Source organism: Salmo salar, chromosome 13 (genome assembly GCF_965601325.2).
Source record: "Salmo salar chromosome 13, fSalSal1, whole genome shotgun sequence".
NCBI classification, from domain to species: Eukaryota; Metazoa; Chordata; class Actinopteri; order Salmoniformes; family Salmonidae; genus Salmo; species Salmo salar.
In genome coordinates, this window is record NC_138303.1 from 18,813,874 (window position 1) to 18,833,647 (window position 19,774).

The 19,774-nt window shown below is 40.2% G+C and overlaps 1 protein-coding gene across 1 annotated transcript; it reads left to right on the plus strand.

Annotated features, from left to right (window-relative positions):
• The first annotated feature begins 13,725 nt into the window (after positions 1-13,725).
• LOC123726195 (E3 ubiquitin-protein ligase TRIM35) lies at positions 13,726-19,165 on the plus strand. The gene is made up of 6 exons (XM_045692991.2): positions 13,726-14,374; positions 15,123-15,218; positions 15,330-15,560; positions 15,697-15,719; positions 16,087-16,205; positions 18,170-19,165. Exons 1-6 carry the CDS (start codon positions 13,970-13,972, stop codon positions 18,715-18,717), a joined length of 1,422 nt encoding a protein of 473 aa, XP_045548947.2. The 5' UTR covers positions 13,726-13,969; the 3' UTR covers positions 18,718-19,165.
• Positions 19,166-19,774: the final 609 nt, after the last annotated feature.

Consider the following 19,774-nt stretch of genomic DNA (forward strand, 5'->3'; position numbering starts at 1 on the left):
TGAAAACACAACGCTGTCGTGAGGGGGAGAAAAGCAGCTGGTCACTCGGACACCTGTACTGCGATACAACGATGTGTCAAAACCTGTCACCATTCAGAGTGACTCGAGCCAGTATGGACTTGGCTGTTGCCTCATGCAGGAGGGCCAGCCTGTGGTATTCACCTCTAGGGCACTCACTCCAACAGAGCCAAACTATGCCCAGATAGAGGAGTGCCTCAGCATTGTGGTTGCATGCCAACGCTTGCAACACTATATGTACGGGCACAACAACACTTTTTTTAAAATTATAAATAAATAAACATTACCGCACATACAGATCCCAATCTCTTATTGCTATATTCAGCAAGCCTCTCCTGAACGCCCCAAAATGACTGCTGAGCATGCTACTGGCTCTACAAAGCTACAACCTCAAGGTGGTGTATAAGCCAGGGACGGAGATGTATTTGAGTGACACGCTCAGCAGGGCTACTGCATCAGTATCACACACATGCTCCATGCATGAACAACACGCAGTGTGCAGCTTACAAACAGAGCAAGTGGATGCTGAACACATCAACCAGGCAGACTACCTCAATGTTACTGACCAGCGCATTATACAAATCATACAGCACACAGACAGGGACGAGCACCTCCAGGCATTGAGGTCTGTGATTCTGATTGGCTGGCCAGACTGCAAGGAAAAAAATAAATAAAAATGCTTTGGCCAGTCAAAGAGGAGTTCAGTGTCCAAAACGAAGTAATATTCACGAGTCGTTATTCCCCGGTCTCTGCGCCCTGAGATGCTGGCGCATGTGCACTCAAGTTACGTTGGACGTGAGGCCTGTTACAGACAAGCACGTGACACACTGTATTGGCCAGGAATGCAGAGTGAAATAAAAGACTATATCAATAAATGCACAATCTGCAATGAATACGCCATTGAGCAACAGAGAGAGACAATGATATCCCACGAGCTACCCATGCGCCCCTGGCAGAAAGTAAGTCTAGATCTCTTCCAGCACAGTGGCAAAGACTATCTTCTGGTAGTCAATCATTACTCAGACTTCTGGGAGATTGACCTCCTCTCAAACCTCTCAGCAGAGACAACGATCAAACGTTGCAAGGCTCAGTTAGCCCGCTATGGCCGGATAGGGTCATCTCAGATAATGGACCCCAATTCTCCTGCTTTGAGGTCCGGAAATGTTCTGCAGAAGGGGAATTCGAGCACGTCACCTCATTGCCACGACACCTAAAAGCTAATGGGACGGCACAGTCAGTAAGATGGATCTGATCATGGACTAGCAGAAAGAGAGGACAGCACCCGTCCATCCACATCTACGGGGCTGTTGTGGAGAGGGTCAAGAACTTCAAGTTGCTTGGCGTCCACATCACTAAGTATTTAACATGGTCCACACACATCCGCACAGTTGTGAAGAGGGCACGGCAGCGCCTCTTCCCCTCAAGAGGCTGAAAAGATTTGGCATGGGCCCTCGGATTATCAAAAAGTTCTACAGCTGCACCATCAAGAGCATCTTGACTGGCTGTATCGCCGCTTGGTATGGCAAATGCACGGCTCTCGACTAAAGCTGTCGCAGTGATCGCATTACACACAGGCAATCATGAGTCATAACCACAGTAAAAAATTCTATATGACTGTTGAGTCGTAGTAATCTCCTCTTATGCACTCTGGACATGTGTTAGTAGTACCCAACTTGCTAACGATCATCAGGTCGTTAATGGCATGGTACTCAGGGCTCTATTGTCCCTCTAACCACTCTGACATCAATGCAAATGCGATCAAAAACCACATCAAACACTTATCATCAAAACATTTAAAGCTCTGACTGTGATTGATCAATTTAAAGAAAGAAGTGTCATGACGTTGGCCTGTGGGTAAGGTTTATGACCCCCCCCATAAATACCTTTCTCCCTTCCCCTCTCTTACTGACCCTACTGAAGGACTGCTGTCCTGTTAAATATAGAGAGTCTGGGAACATCAAACAAATGGGGAAAGGAACCATATTTTGGTAATAAAACCAGTTGGAAATATGCTTGATAACGTAATGAGTATGTATGTCAGTTCGTTGTTATCTGGGACATTATGATTGATGACAGGACGACATAAACTGTATCTGAGAAAGTATACACCCTCTAGTTATGAAAGTCACATGGAATTGTTATGCAATTGAAATGTTTGATATTGGAATTGTTTGTTAGGAGATTAAATGTAATTTTAGCTTCCAAATGAGAGAATTGGGTTTTCATAAGGAAAGTGCCCTGCTTGATCAGTGGCCCACCCCTGTGAAGAGACAGGGGTTATAAACGATGAAACACATCCCTCCCCCTCTCCACTATATAAGCCTTTGACGAAAAGATAACCAGGTTGTTCCAGTACGGGAGGTCTGCAGCCTCTACGTTAGAAGGACACACATGTCAAGTACAGAACTAAGCCAACCTCGGCGTGAGCTATGGTATGAACTGGTATGAACTTTGAGCTTATTCACTACAGAAGTGATACTTCCTAGCCGTTGAGTTAGCAGCGGCCGCTGCTAACGTGGGCTAGGAAAGGACGGACGACGGATCCAGTCTAACAACCAGACGAAGATACCACCACGTATCCAATTGACCACCATTGACATTCTTCCGAAAACAGGGAGATCTGTTGGCCAACCCGGCCAGCATCTACGACCAATCTACCGAAGCGCAGCTCAGAGTAAATATTTATTGCATTTTCCTTTTCCAAATGGGCGATAATTTAGAATGCATAAGATAATGTATTTACGATAGCATAGCTGCTGTTTCTGTGTTCCTAAATCTTCCCGCTCTTTCATTTAAGCCCAACCCCCTTTCCTTTGTGTAACCAGCTTTCATACAGGTTCCGTTCACCAGGGGTGAATTCTGTATGACATCATTGTATTCTGTGTATTTGTAATTATGTGTGATTAGTTAGGTATTTAGTAAATAAATAATTAAACCCAATTTTGTATTGCTGATTCAACTTGTTAGCCAGGGTTCGTGAAGATAGCCAAGAATTTACAACTTTCATTATGAGACTGAAAATAAGATAAGGGTTAATATTGACTGCTATCGATGTAAAATATTACTAAGTATTTTAAGAGTTTATTCGGAAGATAACAGCTCTATAAACGTTCTTCCGTGGTGCCCCGACTTTCTAGTTAATTACATTTACATGATTAGCTTAATCAGATAATATTCATTACAGAGAAATCATTTTATAAGTTAGCATGTCATATCACTTAATCCGGCATAGCCAAAGACACGACAGAAGTTCAACAACAGGTTGAAACTGAATGAAAAACATGCTCATTGTGGATGTTGTTTCAAAGCCTTACACAACTAAATGGACAGCGCTTTTCAAGGTGATGATTCATTCAAAACATCCCATATACATGTCAGAGCTTTGCATAACCAGAGGCCTATATACTGTAAAAGCCAGAAAAAAACAACCTGAATTAAAATAATGATTGTGCCGTTATACAATACATAGCCTACCACTTATTACACAAGGCGGAAAAACATTAATATTCTGATTTCAGATATCTTTGGAACATAATTGGTAGAGTTATCCTACATTATAATGATTTTGAATAGCCTACTAATTGGGGTGTTTTTATATTGTCATAATTAACTACCGAATATCTCACCACCTTGCGTTTCCATCTCCTCCCCTCTCTTCTTCATTCCTTTCTCCAGCACACAGAAAGAGGGGCTGTCAACAGTGTAATTAAATATGTTTCGTTGTGAATACGTGTTACTATCAATGTTCCTGAACAGATTTCACTTGGTTCCCCAAATGAAGCACCGGGTAGCTGCAGGAACGGGGTTGGAGTTTGGGCGGAATATCACATGTTGCACAGTGAAATAACCGTTCACAGTGAAATAAAAGTGGCCTCCATTAGCTATTGGACTGCATACGGGTGACATGTATTTTTCCTCTTGCCCCTGTTCCTGCCCATTTGATAATGGGCCATTCCTAATCTAAACAAATGTTACATATTAGTAAAGACAAGATTAAATTGAGAATATTGTAAATAATGATCACTTGATAAGAGCTGGAGAGAACAGTGTATACAGCATGAGGCAAGGAACAGAGCACAAGCTTTCTCAAATCCTCAAAAGCCTATAGTAGCATCATGCAGCCTGAGGCAAGGAACAAAGCACAAGCTTTCTCAAATCCTCAAAAGCCTATAGTAGCATCATGCAGCCTGAGGCAAGGAACAAAGCACAAGCTTTCTCAAATCCTCAAAAGCCTATAGTAGCATCATGCAGCCTGAGGCAAGGAACAAAGCACAAGCTTTCTCAAATCCTCAAAAGCCTATAGTAGCATCATGCAGCCTGAGGCAAGGAACAGAGCACAAGCTTTTTGCGACTTTCTCAAATCCTCAAGAGCCTATAGTAGCATCATGCAGCCTATATATCACTTTTACGCTCAACAGAGCTACTTCACATGCGCACTCTAGCTCCAGAATGGGAAAAATATCCTTTATATTTTCAATTCTATTATTCTTACTTTAAAATCATACAACATAAAATAATGACACAGGCCTTATAAGTATATGATTGAGTGTGAGATTGTGTTGGCATATCTTGTCTGCTTAATGAACAACCCTACAGCCCATGGCATCGACGGGACTGTAGTGGAGCGGGTCTAGAGTTTCAAGTTCCTTGGTGTCCACATTACCAACAAAATATCATAGTCCAAACACACCAAGACAGTCGTGAAGAGGGCACGACAACACCTTCTCCCCCTCTGGAGACTGAAAAGATTCTCAAAAAGTTCTACAGCTGCACCATCGAGAGCATCCTGACCGATTGCTCCCACCATCGAGAGCATCACTGCCTGGTATGGCAACTGCTCTGCATCCGACCATTAGGCGCAACAGAGGGTAGTGCGTACGGCCCAGTGCATCACTGGGGCCAAGCTTCCTGCCATCCTGGAGCTATATACTAGGTGTCGGAGGAAGGCCCAAAAAATTGTCGAAGACTCCAGTCACCCAAGTCATAGACTGTTCTTTCTAACCCCAAGCGATGAGACCACTGAACAATTAATCAAATGGCCACCCAGACTATTTACATTGACCCCCCCCCCCCCCATTTGTTCTTACGCTGCTGCTACTCCTTGCTTATGCAGTCACATTACCCCTACCTACAAATTACTTAAACTAACCTGTACCCCCGCACATTGACTCGGTACCAGTACCCCCTGTATATAAACTCGTTATTTTTAATTTTACTGTGTTACTTACTATTTCGGTTTTTACTTTAGTTTATCCTCTTGCATCTAGGCGTTCCCCTAGCCAACAGCCAATGGGATCGCATGGCGCGAAATACAAAAACTACTAAAATACCACAATTCAATTTTCTCAAACAATCAACTATTTTACACCATTTTAAAGATAAGACTCTCGTTAATCTAACCACATTATCCGATTTCAAAAAGGCTTTACAGCGAAAGCAAAACATTAGATTATGTTAGGACAGCGCCTAAACAAGAAAAACCACACAGCCATTTTCCAAGCAAGCATATATGTCAATAAAACCCAAAACACAGCTAAGTGAAGCACTAACCTTTGATGATCTTCATCAGATGACACTCCTAGGACATTATGTTATACAATACATGTATGTTTTGTTCAATCAAGTTCATATTTATATCCAAAAACAGCTTTTTACATTGGCGCGTGATGTTCAGAAAATGTATTCCCACCAAAAACTTCCGGTAAATTTACAAAAATACTCATCATAAACGTTGACAAAATACATAACAATTATTTTAAGAATTATAGATACAGAACTCCTTCATGCAATCGCTGTGTCAGATTGTAAAATAGCTTTTCGGCGAAAGCACATTTTTCAATATTCTGAGTACATAGCTCGCCATCACGGCTAGCTAATCAGACAAACGCGCATATCCAATCTCTTTGTCCTCAGGCAGACCACTCAGTAACTGAGCTCCTATACTCTGCCCAGAGACAGGAGAAGGCTCAATCCACTTTCTGAAGGCTTTAGACAGCCAATGGAAGCCTTAGAAAGTGCAACATAACAGCAAAGATAATGTAGTTTCGAAAGGGACGAGAAAGAAGAACTAAATTTCTCAGATCCTACACTTCCTGGTTGACTTTTTCTCAGGTTTTTGCCTGTCATATGAGTTCTGTTATATTCACAGACACCATTCAAACAATTTTAGAAACTTTAGAGTGTTTTCCATCCAAATCTAATAGTAATGTGCATATTTTCATTTCTGGGCAAGAGTAGTAACCAGTTTAAATCGGGTACGTTTTTTATCCGGCCATGAAAATACTGCCCCCCATCCACATCAGGTTATTTAGTAAATATTTTCTTAACTATATTTCTTCAACTGCATTGTTGGTTAAGGGCTTGTAAGTAATATTTTCACGGTAAGGTCTACACCTGCTGTATTCAGCACATGTGACAAATACAATTTGATTTGATTTGGTGCATAGCCAGATAACATACAGTGTGCCAACTCATATTCTATTCTAAAATACATTTTCTTCATATAATAATGTTTCTTTAGACCTGCCTCAAATAAATAATGGATGTTGTGTGATGTATATTCAATTGATTTATTTGACTTTTTAAAATGTAGATGTTCCAAAGGCGTGCATCAGCAGCTTGAATGCCTGGAGATGCTAAATGTGTTTGCATGACAAAAACCGTCTGACAAAATTTCATGACCGCAACAGGCCCCACCCTTGACCGCAAAAAGCATTACAGAGGGGGGTGCAGGAAGCCCAGTACATCACTGTGGCAGAGCTCCCTGCCATACAGGACCTCTATATCAGGCGATGTCAGAAGAAGGCCCAAAAAACTGCCATAGACTCCAGCCACCAGCCTTCCAAGCCATTGACTGTTCACTCTGCTACCGTCTGACAAACGGTACTGGAGCATCTGCTCTTGGACCAACAGGCTCCAGGACAGCTTCTACCCCTAAGCCATAAGACTGTTAAATAGCCAGACTGCTAAATAGTAAATGAATGGTACCTAAACTATCTGCACTGACTCTGTCTGTCACGACTTCCACCGAAGTCGGCTCCTCTCCTTGTTCAGACGGCGTTCGGCGATCGATGTCACCGGCTTTCTAGCCATCGCTGCTCCATTTTTCATATGTTCATTTGTTTTGTCTTGTTCCATACACACCTGGTTTACATTCTCCAATCAATCTACATGTATTTAGTCCTCTGTTCCCCATCATGTCTTTGTGTGTAATTGTTCATTGTTAATGGTGTATGTTCACGCGCAATTCTTTTATAGTTTATGTTCCGTGTTTTTGGGCACTTATGTCATTATTTGTGCCTATTGTTGAACGGAATAAAAGTGCGCCTGTTTACTCTACTCTGCTCTCCTGGACCTGACTTCGCCTCCCTTACACAGCCTTAACACTGTCTTGAACTTACCCTACAGTAAAAACACTCACTGAACTATATATACACACCATATACACACACTCACTGAACTATATACAGTTGAAGTCGGAAGTTTGCATACACTTAGGTTGGAGTCATTAAAACTTGTTTTTCACCACTCCACAAATGTCTTGTTAACAAACTATAGTTTTGGCAAGTCGGTTAGGACATCTACTTTGTGCATAATACAAGTTATTTTTCCAACAATTGTTTACAGACAGATAATTTCACTTATAATTCACTGTATCATATTTCCAGTGGGTCAGAAGTTTACATACACTAAGTTGACTGTGCCTTTAAACAGCTTGGAAAATTCCAGAAAATTATATCATGGCTTTAGAAGCTTCTGATTGGCTAATTGACATATTTTGAGTCCATTGGAGGTTTAACTGTGGATATATTTCAAGGCCTACCTTAAAACTCAGTGCCTCTTTCCTTGACATCATGGGAAAATTAAAGAAAATCAGCCAAGACCTCAGAAAAAAATTCTCGACCTCCACAAGTCTGGTTCATCCTTGGGAGCAATTTTAAAACACCTGAAGGTACCACGTTCATCTGTACAAACAATAGTATGCAAGTATAAACCCCATGGGACCACGCAGCCATCAAGTGCAAATCAATCACAGAACAACAGCAAAGGGCCTTGTGAAGATGCTGGAGGAAACAGGTACAAAACTGTCTATATCCACAGTAAAAAGAGTCCTATGTCGACATAACCTGAAAGGCCGCTCAGCAGTGAAGAAGCCACTGCTCCAAAACCACCATAAAAAAAGCCAGACTACGGTTTGCAACTGCACATGGGGACAAAGATCGTACTTTTTGGAGAAATGCCCTCTGGTCTGATGAAACAAAAATAGAACTGCTTGGCCATAATGACCATCGTTACATTTGGAGGAAAAAGGGGGAGGCTTGCAAGTCAAAGAACACCATCCCAACCGTGAAGCACGGGGGTGGCAGCATCATGTTGTGGTCGTGCTTTGCTGCAGGAGGGACTGGTGCACTTCACAAAATATATGGCATCATGAGGAAGGAAAATTATGTGGATATATTGAAGCAACATCTCAAGATATCAGTCAGGAAGTTAAAGCTTGGTCGCAAATGGGTCTTCCAAATGGACAATGACCCCAAGCATACCTCCAAAGTTGTGGCAAAATGGCTTAAGGACAACAAAGTCAAGGTATTGGAGTGTCCATCACAAAACCCTGACCTCAAGCCTATAGAAACGTTGTGGGAAGAACTGAAAAAGAGTGTATTAACAAGAAATTTGTGGAGTGGTTGAATAACGAGTTTTAATGACTCCAACCTAAGTGTATGTACACTTCCAACTTCAACTGTATATACTCATTACACACTCACACACACTTTTTCTTCTCATAATTTGCTGCTGATACTCTGTTCTTTATTTTACTCTTATTATTATTTATCCTGATGCCTAGTCACATTACCCTACATATCTACCTCCAATACCTCAGACCTCTGCACATTGATCTGGTACTGGTACTCCCTGTATATAACTCCATCTTGTGTATTTTATTTTATTCCTCTTCTTTTATTACTCTGCATCATTGGGACGGGCTCGTAAGCAAACATTTAACGGTGAAGTCTACACCAGTTGTAACCGGCGCATGTGACAAATAAAATGTTTTATATTTTTATTTAATGAAACCTGGTCCATTTAATTCCCACCAATTGAGATTCTGGCTTTTTTTATATATATATTTATTTCTAATTCCTACAAGTGAATGCAATGTAGTTGAATTTTACATTTAAAGATGATTTGTTTATATGGAACCATTCAGATTTGGCCATGCCTGAGTTAGCTTCATTGATTAGTGAATCAAAATTCTTGTGTGATAAAATCAAGTTGGTATCATCAGCAAAAATAATTGGAAGTATGGTAGAAGACACAGCAGCAAGGTCATTGATATAGATTAGAAATAACAACGGTCCCAGGATCGAACCCTGTGGAACACCACAGGATATATTGGCCCTGGTAGATAAACAATCATTTGCATATAGAAATTGTTTCTGTCATAAACATAATTATAAAGCCATTCATATGTACAATCATGGAAACCATAATAATGCAATTTAATAAGTAACATTTCATGATCAACCATGTCAAAAGCTTTTGATAAATGTAGAAAGATGCCAAGAGCATATTCATTACTGTTCAGGGCTGTTAAGATTTTGTCCACAAGTTGCAAAAGAGTCACATCTGTGGAGTTGTTTTCACAAAAAACATTTTGTTGTTCATATAAAATAAAGTGGTTTAAATGTTAAAAAATGATTTGATACACCAGTTTCTCTAGTATTTTACAACAGCATGATACTACAGATATTGGGTGATAATGTGTAAAATATCTTGCATTCCGAGATTTAGAACTTTGAACATTTTAAAATCTTTAGGAACAATACCAGTTTGCATTGATTTGGTGAAGATATACAGCATGTTTGAGACTCAATCATCAAGGAAGACACTGAAGCCCTATTACTAGCAGAGAAGGGAAATGTCCCTTCATGTTGTCCAAGGGATTTACATACAATTCTCAGATTTTCTTTGACAGAGAAAAACCCACATTCACAAAAAAGTTAATAAATTCAAATGAGATAACATCAAGATCATTATAGGTCTTCTTCCAAACATTAAATCTACTTTCCGGCTACCCGGATAAAGCACTAAATAAACTTCAGTTAGTGCTAAATACGGCTGCTAGAATCCTGACTAGAACCAACAAATATGATCATATTACTCCAGTGCTAGCCTCCCTACACTGGCTTCCTTTTAAGGCAAGGGCTGATTTCAAGGTTTTACTGCTAACCTACAAAGCATTACATGGGCTTGCTCCTACCTATCTTTCCGATTTGGTCCTGCCGTACATACCTACACGTATGCTATGGTCACAAGACGCAGGCCTCCTAATTGTCCCTAGAATTTCTAAGCAAACGGCTGGAGGTAGGGCTTTCTCCTATAGAGCTCAATTTTTATGGAATGGTCTGCCTACCAATGTGAGAGACGCAGACTCAGTCTCAACCTTTAAGTCTTTACTGAAGACTTATCTCTTCAGTAGGTCCTATGATTAAGTATAGTCTGGCCCAGGAGTGTGAAGGTGAACGGAAAGGCTGGAGCAACGAACCGCCCTTGCTGTCTCTGCCTTGCCGGTTCCCCTCTTTCCACTGGGATTCTCTGCCTCTAACCCTTTTACAGGGGCTGAGTCACTGGCTTACTGGTGTTCTTCCATGCCGTCCATGGGAGGGGTGCGTCACTTGAGTGGGTTGAGTCACTGACGTGGTCTTCCTGTCTGGGTTGGCGCCCCCCCTTGGGTTGTGCCATGGCGGAGATCGTTGTGGGCTATACTCGGCCTTGTCTTAGGACGGTAAGTTGGTGGTTGGAGACATCCCTCTAGTGGTGTGGGGGCTGTGCTTTGGCAAAGTGGGTGGGGTTATATCCTGCCTGTTTGGCCCTGTCCGGGGGTATCATCAGATGGGGCCACAGTGTCTTCTGATCCCTCCTGTCTCAGCCTCCAGTATTTATGCTGCAGTAGTTTATGTGTCGGGGGGCTAGGGTCAGTCTGTTACATCTGGAGTATTTCTCTTGTCTTATCCGGTGTCCTGTGTGAATTTAAATATGCTCTCTCTAATTCTCTCTTTCTCTCTTTCTGTCTTTCTCTCGGAGGACCTGAGCCCTAGGACCATGCCTCAGGACTACCTGGTATGATGACTCCTTGCTGTCCCCAGTCCACCTGGCCGTGCTGCTGCTCCAGTTTCAACTGTTCTGCCTGCGGCTATGGAACCCTGACCTGTTCACCGGACGTGCTTGTTGCACCCTCGACAACTACTATGATTATTATTATTTGACCATGCTGGTCATTTATGAACATTTTAACATTTTAACATCTTGACCATGTTCTGTTATAATATCCACCCTGCACAGCCAGAAGAGGACTGGCCACCCCTCATAGCCTGGTTCCTCTCTAGGTTTCTTCCTAGGTTTTTGGCCTTTCTAGGGAGTTTTTCCTAGGGAGTTTTTCCTAGCCACCGTGCTTCTTTCACATGCTTTGCTTGCTGTTTGGGGTTTTAGGCTGGGTTTCTGTACAGCACTTTGAGATATCAGCTGATGTACGAAGGGCTATATAAAAATAAATTTGATTGATTTGATTTGATTTGATTAGATGGGATAGCTGTAGAACCCTTTCATTTTTCAACAACAGTTGATTGATTCCTTTCTAAGTTTACTTTTTATAGTTTGAGGAGTTGCTAGTAAAATATATTTTGGGGATATCAGAAGTAGATGGGTACATTTGTTCTTATACTTTTTATCATAGGCAGAATTCAGGATTGGTGAGAAATTTTTCATACAATATATATTTTTTCAAATGAGGATGTAGGAATTAATACAGAATTGAAGGATTTGAGAAAAGTCTGGTAAGCATACATTTGCTGTACAGTGTTGTGGCCTTGGACCGTGACTCAGATAACTAGCCTGTTAACACCAACACATGTCTATGGAATGTAACACATTTTCACCCAATAAACATGATTAATTATTTTGAGGGTCTTGCATCTGTGTTTGGATAATGGGGTTGATGTTAGGAAGAATAAAGGCTGGGACCTGGGTGTGATCACAGAGTCTGTCCAGAGGAAGGAATACAATGGTTATTGGCATGGATCCTGGGGTGTGTTGTTTGGTGGTGGTGATTATAACACACATGTACCAAATAAGCCACTCACTCCCTTCACAGTGAGACAGAATCCCCAGAGGATCAGAGTGCAGCTAGACTGGGAAGGAGGAAAGCTGTCATTCTCTGACCCTGTCAATAACACACATCTACATGCATTCACACACACTTTCACTGAGAGTCTTTCCATACATCAGGAATCTCTGTTTTCTCCACCCTCTGAGAGTGTCACCAGGTAAGGTGTCTGTATCATTGGATACTGTCTCTGTCTGAATCAGGGACTAACATGATGTAAATTAGTCAGTAACACTCACTGATATCCTTCATTAAGATTCTTTCTGAGGGAGAACACACTGTGATGTAGTAGAGGGGACCTTCGTCCATTAACTCAGGAGCACACAGCTGGGACATTGATGTTGGGGAGAATACATTCTGGTGCCTGGGTGTGACCGCAGAGTCGGTCCGGACCTTCCTCCATTAACACTCCTGCTGAAACACTTTCACCTGTCAGAAAATTGTCACTATTATAATACTCTATCACAATAATCACTGTTAATATTAAAATAGTCGTTATTCATATTACAATAATCAATATTAATATTACAATAATCACTATTAATAATACAATAATCACTATTAATATTACAATAATCTCTATTAATATTACAATAATCACTATTAGTATTACAATAACCACTATTAATATTAGAATAACCATTATTAAAATAATCTATATTAATATTACAATATTCACTATTAATATTACAATAATAACTATTAATATTACAATATTCACTATTAATATTACAATAATCACTATTAACATTACAATATTCACTATTAATATTACAATAATCAATATTAATATTACAATAACCACTATTAATAATACAATATTCACTATTAATATTACAATAATAACTATTAATATTACAATATTCACTATTAATATTACAATAATCACTATTAACATTACAATATTCACTATTAATATTACAATTATCACTATTAATATTACAATAACCACTATAAATATTACAATAACCACTATTAATATTACAATAACCACTATTGATATTACAATAATCACTATTCATATTACAATAATCACTATTGATATTACAATAATCACTTTTAATATTACAATAACCACTATTAATATTACAATAACCATTATTAATACTATTTATCTTAGACTTTCACCTGTCAGACAATAATCTCTAACAACTGAACGAATTAGGAAAGATTTTAGTTGTGTGTTAACAGAGATTGGTCAACAGTGGTAGGCATCACTATGCCCATGTCACCTATACCTAAATCCGCCACTGGGCAGACTGAATGTAAAAGCTAATCCAATGTAGAAGTTTCAGCTGCTGAAGTTGACTGCTTGGCACTTCCATACAGTTGCTGTCCATGGTGCTGAATTGACCAGAGTCATAGATAGTCAGAATTCAGCTAACAGTCAAGTCAGATGAGGAGAAACCTTAGATCAGTTTATTTGGTAAATTTCATAAACCTGGCATTTTGAAGCAATAAAATCCAGTTCTATTTAAGTAAACACTGACATCTAGTGGAAGTGTCCTGCACAGACTGAAACTGATATAAATGACAACTCAGCAGAGAGCTCCACCCTACTCTTGTTTAACAGGAAGGAGAAAAGCTCACAACAGAACAGCGCTGTAACATTCAGCTATTTACAATTCTTTGTAAACAACCAAGAATCAAAACAACAACTGAAGACTAAGGAACACCGGCAGGAAAACACAGATTTCTAAGTTCAGATGAGTTTTCAAAAGTGAACCTTAGTCAAAAGAGTTGTCAGAAGTGAAAGTAAACCTTCATAACAGAGATAAGCAGTGAGCAATGGCCTCTAAAACTTCCCTCTCCGAGGTTGATTTCTCCTGTCCTGTGTGTCATAACATCTTCAATGATCCAGTGGTCCTGTTGTGTAGCCATAGCTTCTGTAAAGCCTGTCTGGAGGAATACTGGAAACAGAAGACATCTTGGGAATGTCCAGTCTGCAGAAAAAAATCATTAATGGAATTCCCCCCCTGTAACCTGGTTTTAAAGAACCTGTGTGAGTCCTACCTACAGGACAGAAGCCAGAGAGCTTCAGCAGGGGCTGAGGTGCTCTGCAGTCTGCACAGTGAGAAACTCAAGCTCTTCTGTCTGGAGGATAAACAGCCCATCTGTTTTGTGTGTCAAACTTCAAAAAAGCATAAAACCCATGACTGCTGCCCAATAGATGAAGCTGTACTGGATCATAAGGTAGGAGATGTATTTATCATTACAATTAATAAAATCGCCACTGGACAATATACATTGACCCCCCCCCCCCCCCCCCTTTTGTACACTGCTGCTACTCGCTGTTTAATATCTATGCATAGTCACTTCACCCCCACCTACATGTACAAATGACCTCAACTAACCTGTACCCCCACACACTGACTCAGTGCCACCTGTATATAACCTCATTATTGTTATTCTTAATGTGTTACTTTTTTATTATTACTTTTTATTTTAGTCTACTTGCTATATATTTTCTTAACTCTTGTTGAACAGCACTGTTGGTTAAGAGCTTGTCAAGTAAGCATTTCATGGTAAAGTCTACACTTGTTGTATTCGGCGCATGTGACAAATAAAGTTGGATTTGATTTGACTTCCACTATGTGGGTGGCAGGTAGCCTAGCGGTTAGAGTTTTGGGCCAGTAACTAAAAGGTTGCTAGTTTGAATTCCTGAACTGACACGGTGAAAAACCGGTTGATGTGCACTTAAGCCTAATTGTGCTGTTGATAATGGCAGACCTTTACCATCCTCTCCTCACAGCTGGAGTTGGAGAAACACAAACCACCCTTCCAATTCACATGTGTATTAATACACACTTGTATATGTTAGAATATAAGCACCCACCTAATTATGTTTTTGTATGTGCATACAGTCAATGTGAATTCAGATCTGTGTTCCAATCAACTCCTTTTACACACAGCACCTCTTTATAATGTTGTTTCATTCCAGGAGGAACTCAAAACTGCACTGGAGCCCTTACAGGAGAAACTGAAGGTCTTTAGAGAAGTTAAACTGACATGTGATCAAACAGCCAACCACATCAAGGTAAGACTACAGAGTGAAGCTGAGATACAATGATACTGTGAAGATTTATCACTACCCTGTGGAATTATAGATATTGATGATATCTTTGACATTCCTCTCTGCTGTGTCCAGAGCCAGGGCCAGCACACAGAGAGGCTGATTAAGATGGGGTTTAAGAAGTTTCATCAGTTTCTATATCAAGAAGAGAGAACCAGGATAGCTGCACTGAAGGAGGAAGAGGAGCAGAAGAGTCAGATGATGAAGAAGAAGATTGAGAAGATGAGCAGAGAGATATCATCACTTTCAGACACAATCAGAACCATAGAGGAAGAGCTGGGAGCTGAGGACATCTCATTCCTGCAGGTAAGGACTAATCTACCGCTGATAAATCAACAGCCCTATCAATTATGAAATAAGTATTGTAGTAATCAATTTATATATTTACATTGATTTGCTATGATCAATACATCTATTCATGTGTTATGTTGTTTCCCTACAGAACTACAAGGATACAGTGAAAAGGTAAGGGGACTTTATTATGTCTCTCTCTTCTCTGTGGTTCTGTATCCAACCCCACACTAGTGTAACCCTTAATTCATGTTGTAGGTATTGAACACTATCGCCACCACCAAAACACAACTGAAAACTATTACTTGTAGTGTAATGTCTCCTGGACCAGAAGATGCAGCCAATCAGTCATGAAGATTCACTCTGGTCTTTTTTTCTTCCACCCTCTCCCAACACGAGCAGGTGCCCCTTGGGAATACTATTGCTTTCAAAATAAAAGTCCCCATGGTACAAAATAACAGTGCCTCAATATATTACGCCAAAATAAAAGTCATATCAAAAGTAAGGCCACAGAGGTACTGACTCCAGAATGTTCTTCCAGAGCCCAGTGCACACTGCCAGATCCAGAGAGGGTTTCAGGAGCGCTGATAGACGTGGCAAAGCACCTGGGAAACCTGCAGTTCAGAGTCTGGGAGAAGATGCTGGGAGTAGTTCACTACAGTGAGTAGGTCTTTTAGATATAATGGGTATTAAACACTGAGTGTACAAAACATTAAGAATACCTGCTCTTTCAATGATATAGACTGACCAGGTGAAGCCATGATTCGTAATTGATGTCACTTGTTAAATCCACTTCAATCAGTGTAGGTAAAGGGGAGGAGACAAGTTTAAGAAGGATTTTAAATCCTTGAGACAGTTGAAACGTGGATTGTGTGCCATTCAGAGGGTGAATAGGCAAGACAAAATATTTAATTACCTTTGAACGTGGTGTGGTAGTTGGTGCCAGGCACACCGGTTTTTGTCAAGAACTGCTGCAACACGGATGGGGATTTCAAGCTCAACAGTTTCCTGTGAGTATCAAGTATGAGCCACCACCCAAAGGACATCCAGCCAGCTTGAAAGAACTTTGGGAAGCATTGGAGTCAAGATGGGCCAGCATCCCTGTAGAATGCTTCCGACATTTTCTAAAGTCCATGTCCTGATGAATTGAGCCTGTTCTGATTGCAAAAAATATTAGGAAGGTGTTCTTAATGTTTTGTACACTGTGTATATTGGACCACTTCTAAAACTCTCCAATACTGAAAAAATAGACAGTGAATGATATTTAGAATTACGTACATACTGTACATTTGTTTTGTTCGTTTACAGAGGATCTTACAATAAGTAATCAAATCAAATAGTATTAGTCACATACACATGGTTAGCAGATGTTATTGCGACTGTAGCGAAATGCTTATCATGTGCACATACACTACCGTTCAAAAGTTTGGGGTCACTTAGAAATGTCCTTGTTTTTCAAAAAAAAGCAAAACATTTGTCCATTAAAATATCATCAAATCAGAAATACAGTGAAGACATTGGTAATGTTGTAAATTACTATTGTAGCTGGAAACGGCAGATTTTTTATGGAATATCTACATAGTCGTACAGATTCCCATTATCATACAGAGGCCCATTATCAGCAACCATCACTCCTGTGTTCCATTGGACATTGTGCTAGCTAATTCAAGTTTACAATTTTAAAAGGCTAATTGATTATTAGAAAACCCTTTTGCAAATATGTTGGCACAGCTGAAAACTGTTGTCCTGATTAAAGAAGCAATTAAACTGGCCTTCTATATACTAGTTGAGTATCTGGAGCGTCAGCATTTGTGGGTTCGATTACAGTCTCAAAATGTCCAGAAACAAAGAACTTTCTTCTGAAACTTATCAGTCTATTCTTGTTCTGAGAAATGAAGGCTATGCCATGTGAGAAATTGGCAAGAAACTGAAGATCTCGTACAATTCTGTGTACTACTCCCTTCACAGAACAGCACAAACTGTCTCTAACCAGAATAGAAAGAAGAGTGGGAGGCCCCGGTGCACAACTGAGCAAGAGGACAAGTAAATTAGAGTGTGTAGTTTGAGAAACAACGTCAAGAGTGAAGAGGCGACTCCGGGATGCTGGCCTTCTAGGCAGAGTTCCTCTGTCCAGTGTCTGTGTTCTTTTGCCCATCTTAATCTTTTATTTTTATTGGCCAGTCTGAGATATGGCTTTTCTTTAATCAGCACCACAGTTTTCAGCTGTGCTAACATAATTGCAAAAGAGGTTTCTAATGATTAATTAGCCTTTTAAAATTATAAACTTGGATTAGCTAACACAACGTGCTGTTGGAACACAGGAGTGATGGTTGCTGATAATGGGCCTCTGTACGACTATGTAGATATTCCATTAAAAATCAGCCGTTTCCAGCTACAATAGTCATTTACAACATTAACAATGTCTACACTGTATTTCTGATCAATTTGATGTTATTTTAATGGTAAAAAAAAAGCTTTTCTTTCAAAAACAAGGACATTTCTAAGTGACCCCAATCTTTTGAACGGTGATGTATGTAACAACACATAGCATTATATATCATATGCAGTAACGTATTACCCCTACATTTGAATTCATCTAGTGTGTTTGTGTTCTCTCTGTCCAGCTCCATTGACTCTGGACCCCAACACTGCCCACCCAGAACTCATCCTGTCTGATGATCTGACCAGTGTGAGATACAGTGATGAGGAACAGCAGCTTCCAGACAACCCAGAGAGGTTTGAGAGCCATAGAATGGTCCTGGTCTCTGAGGGTTTTAACTCAGGAACACACAGCTGGGACATTGATATTAGGAAGAATAAAGGCTGGGACCTGGGTGTGATCACAGAGTCTGTCCAGAGGAAGGGATACAATGGTTATTGGCATGGATCCTGGGGTGTGTTGTTTGGTGGTGGTGATTATAACACACATGTACCAAATAAGCCACTCACTCCCTTCACAGTGAGACAGAATCCCAAGAGGATCAGAGTGCAGCTAGACTGGGAAGGAGGAAAGCTGTCATTCTCTGACCCTGTCAATAACACACATCTACACACATTCACACACACTTTCACTGAGAGAGTCTTTCCATACATCAGGAATCTCTGTTTTCTCCACCCTCTGAGAGTGTTACCAGGTAAGGTGTCTGTATCAGTGGATACTGTCTCTGTCTGAATCAGGGACTAACATGATGTAAATGAGTCAGTAACACTCACTGATGTCCTTCATTAAGATTCTTTCTGAGGGAGGACACACTGTGATGTAGTAGAGAGGAAATGAGATGATAGAGTAGCAGACCTAATCCTACTGTAACACCTGTCACACAATCATCACTGGGAGCTGTCTGACCTGTCTGATAACAACGCTCATTGTATTAATATAATGAAAATGTCACATGTTTTTTCTTGTATTGTTTTTAATTAAATTTAGATTTTGTCACTGGTTAATTTTTCACCTGGATTATGTATACCAAAAATGATGGACTTCCTGAATGATGTTTGACTCATTTTGTTGAGATGTGGCCTTGGACCATGCCTCCGTTAGCTAGCTTGTAGACCGCAACACCTTTAATGTATGTCTGTTGAGTACAACACATTTTAATCCAATAAACATGTTTGAAATACCTGGAGCTGCTTCCATCTGTGTTAGGATTACGGGGTTAAGGTTAGCTGTACACATACAGTGACATCAGAAATGATTCATAACCCTTGACTCCACATTTTTTATTGTTGCAGCCTGAATTCACAACGGATTAAAATAATTATATTTCTCACCCATCTGCACACAATACCCCATAATGACAGTGAAAACATGTTTTTAGAAATGTTTAAAAAATATCTAATTGACATAAATATTCACACCCCTGAGTCAATACTTTGTAGAAGCACCTTTGGCAGCGATGACAGTTGAGTCTTTTTGTGTAAATCTAAGAGCTTTCCACACCTGGATTAATCAACCTTTGCCCAAGATTATTTTCCAAATTCTTCAATCTCTGTCAAGTCGGTTGTTGATCATCGCTAGACAACCATTTTAAAATCTTGCCATAGATTTTCAAGTAGATTTAAGTCGAAACTGTAACTTGGCCACTCAGGAACATTCACTATCTTCTTGGTAGGCAACTCCAGTGTAGATCTGACCTTGTATTTTAGGTTATTGTCTTGCTGAAAGGTGAATTCAACTCTCAGTGTCTGGTGGAAAGCAGACTGAACCAGGTTTTCCTCTAGGATTTTAT

What these genes read in the sequence shown, in the direction of transcription:
- LOC123726195 (XM_045692991.2), top strand. Translation starts at nt 13,970, where the DNA reads ATGGCCTCTAAAACTTCCCTCTCCGAGGTTGATTTCTCCTGTCCTGTG. An exon ending in AGGACATCTCATTCCTGCAG is followed by an intron (nt 15,561 to 15,696) that starts GTAAGGACTAAT and finishes GTTTCCCTACAG; the next exon opens with AACTACAAGGATACAGTGAA. An exon ending in TACAAGGATACAGTGAAAAG is followed by an intron (nt 15,720 to 16,086) that starts GTAAGGGGACTT and finishes ATGTTCTTCCAG; the next exon opens with AGCCCAGTGCACACTGCCAG.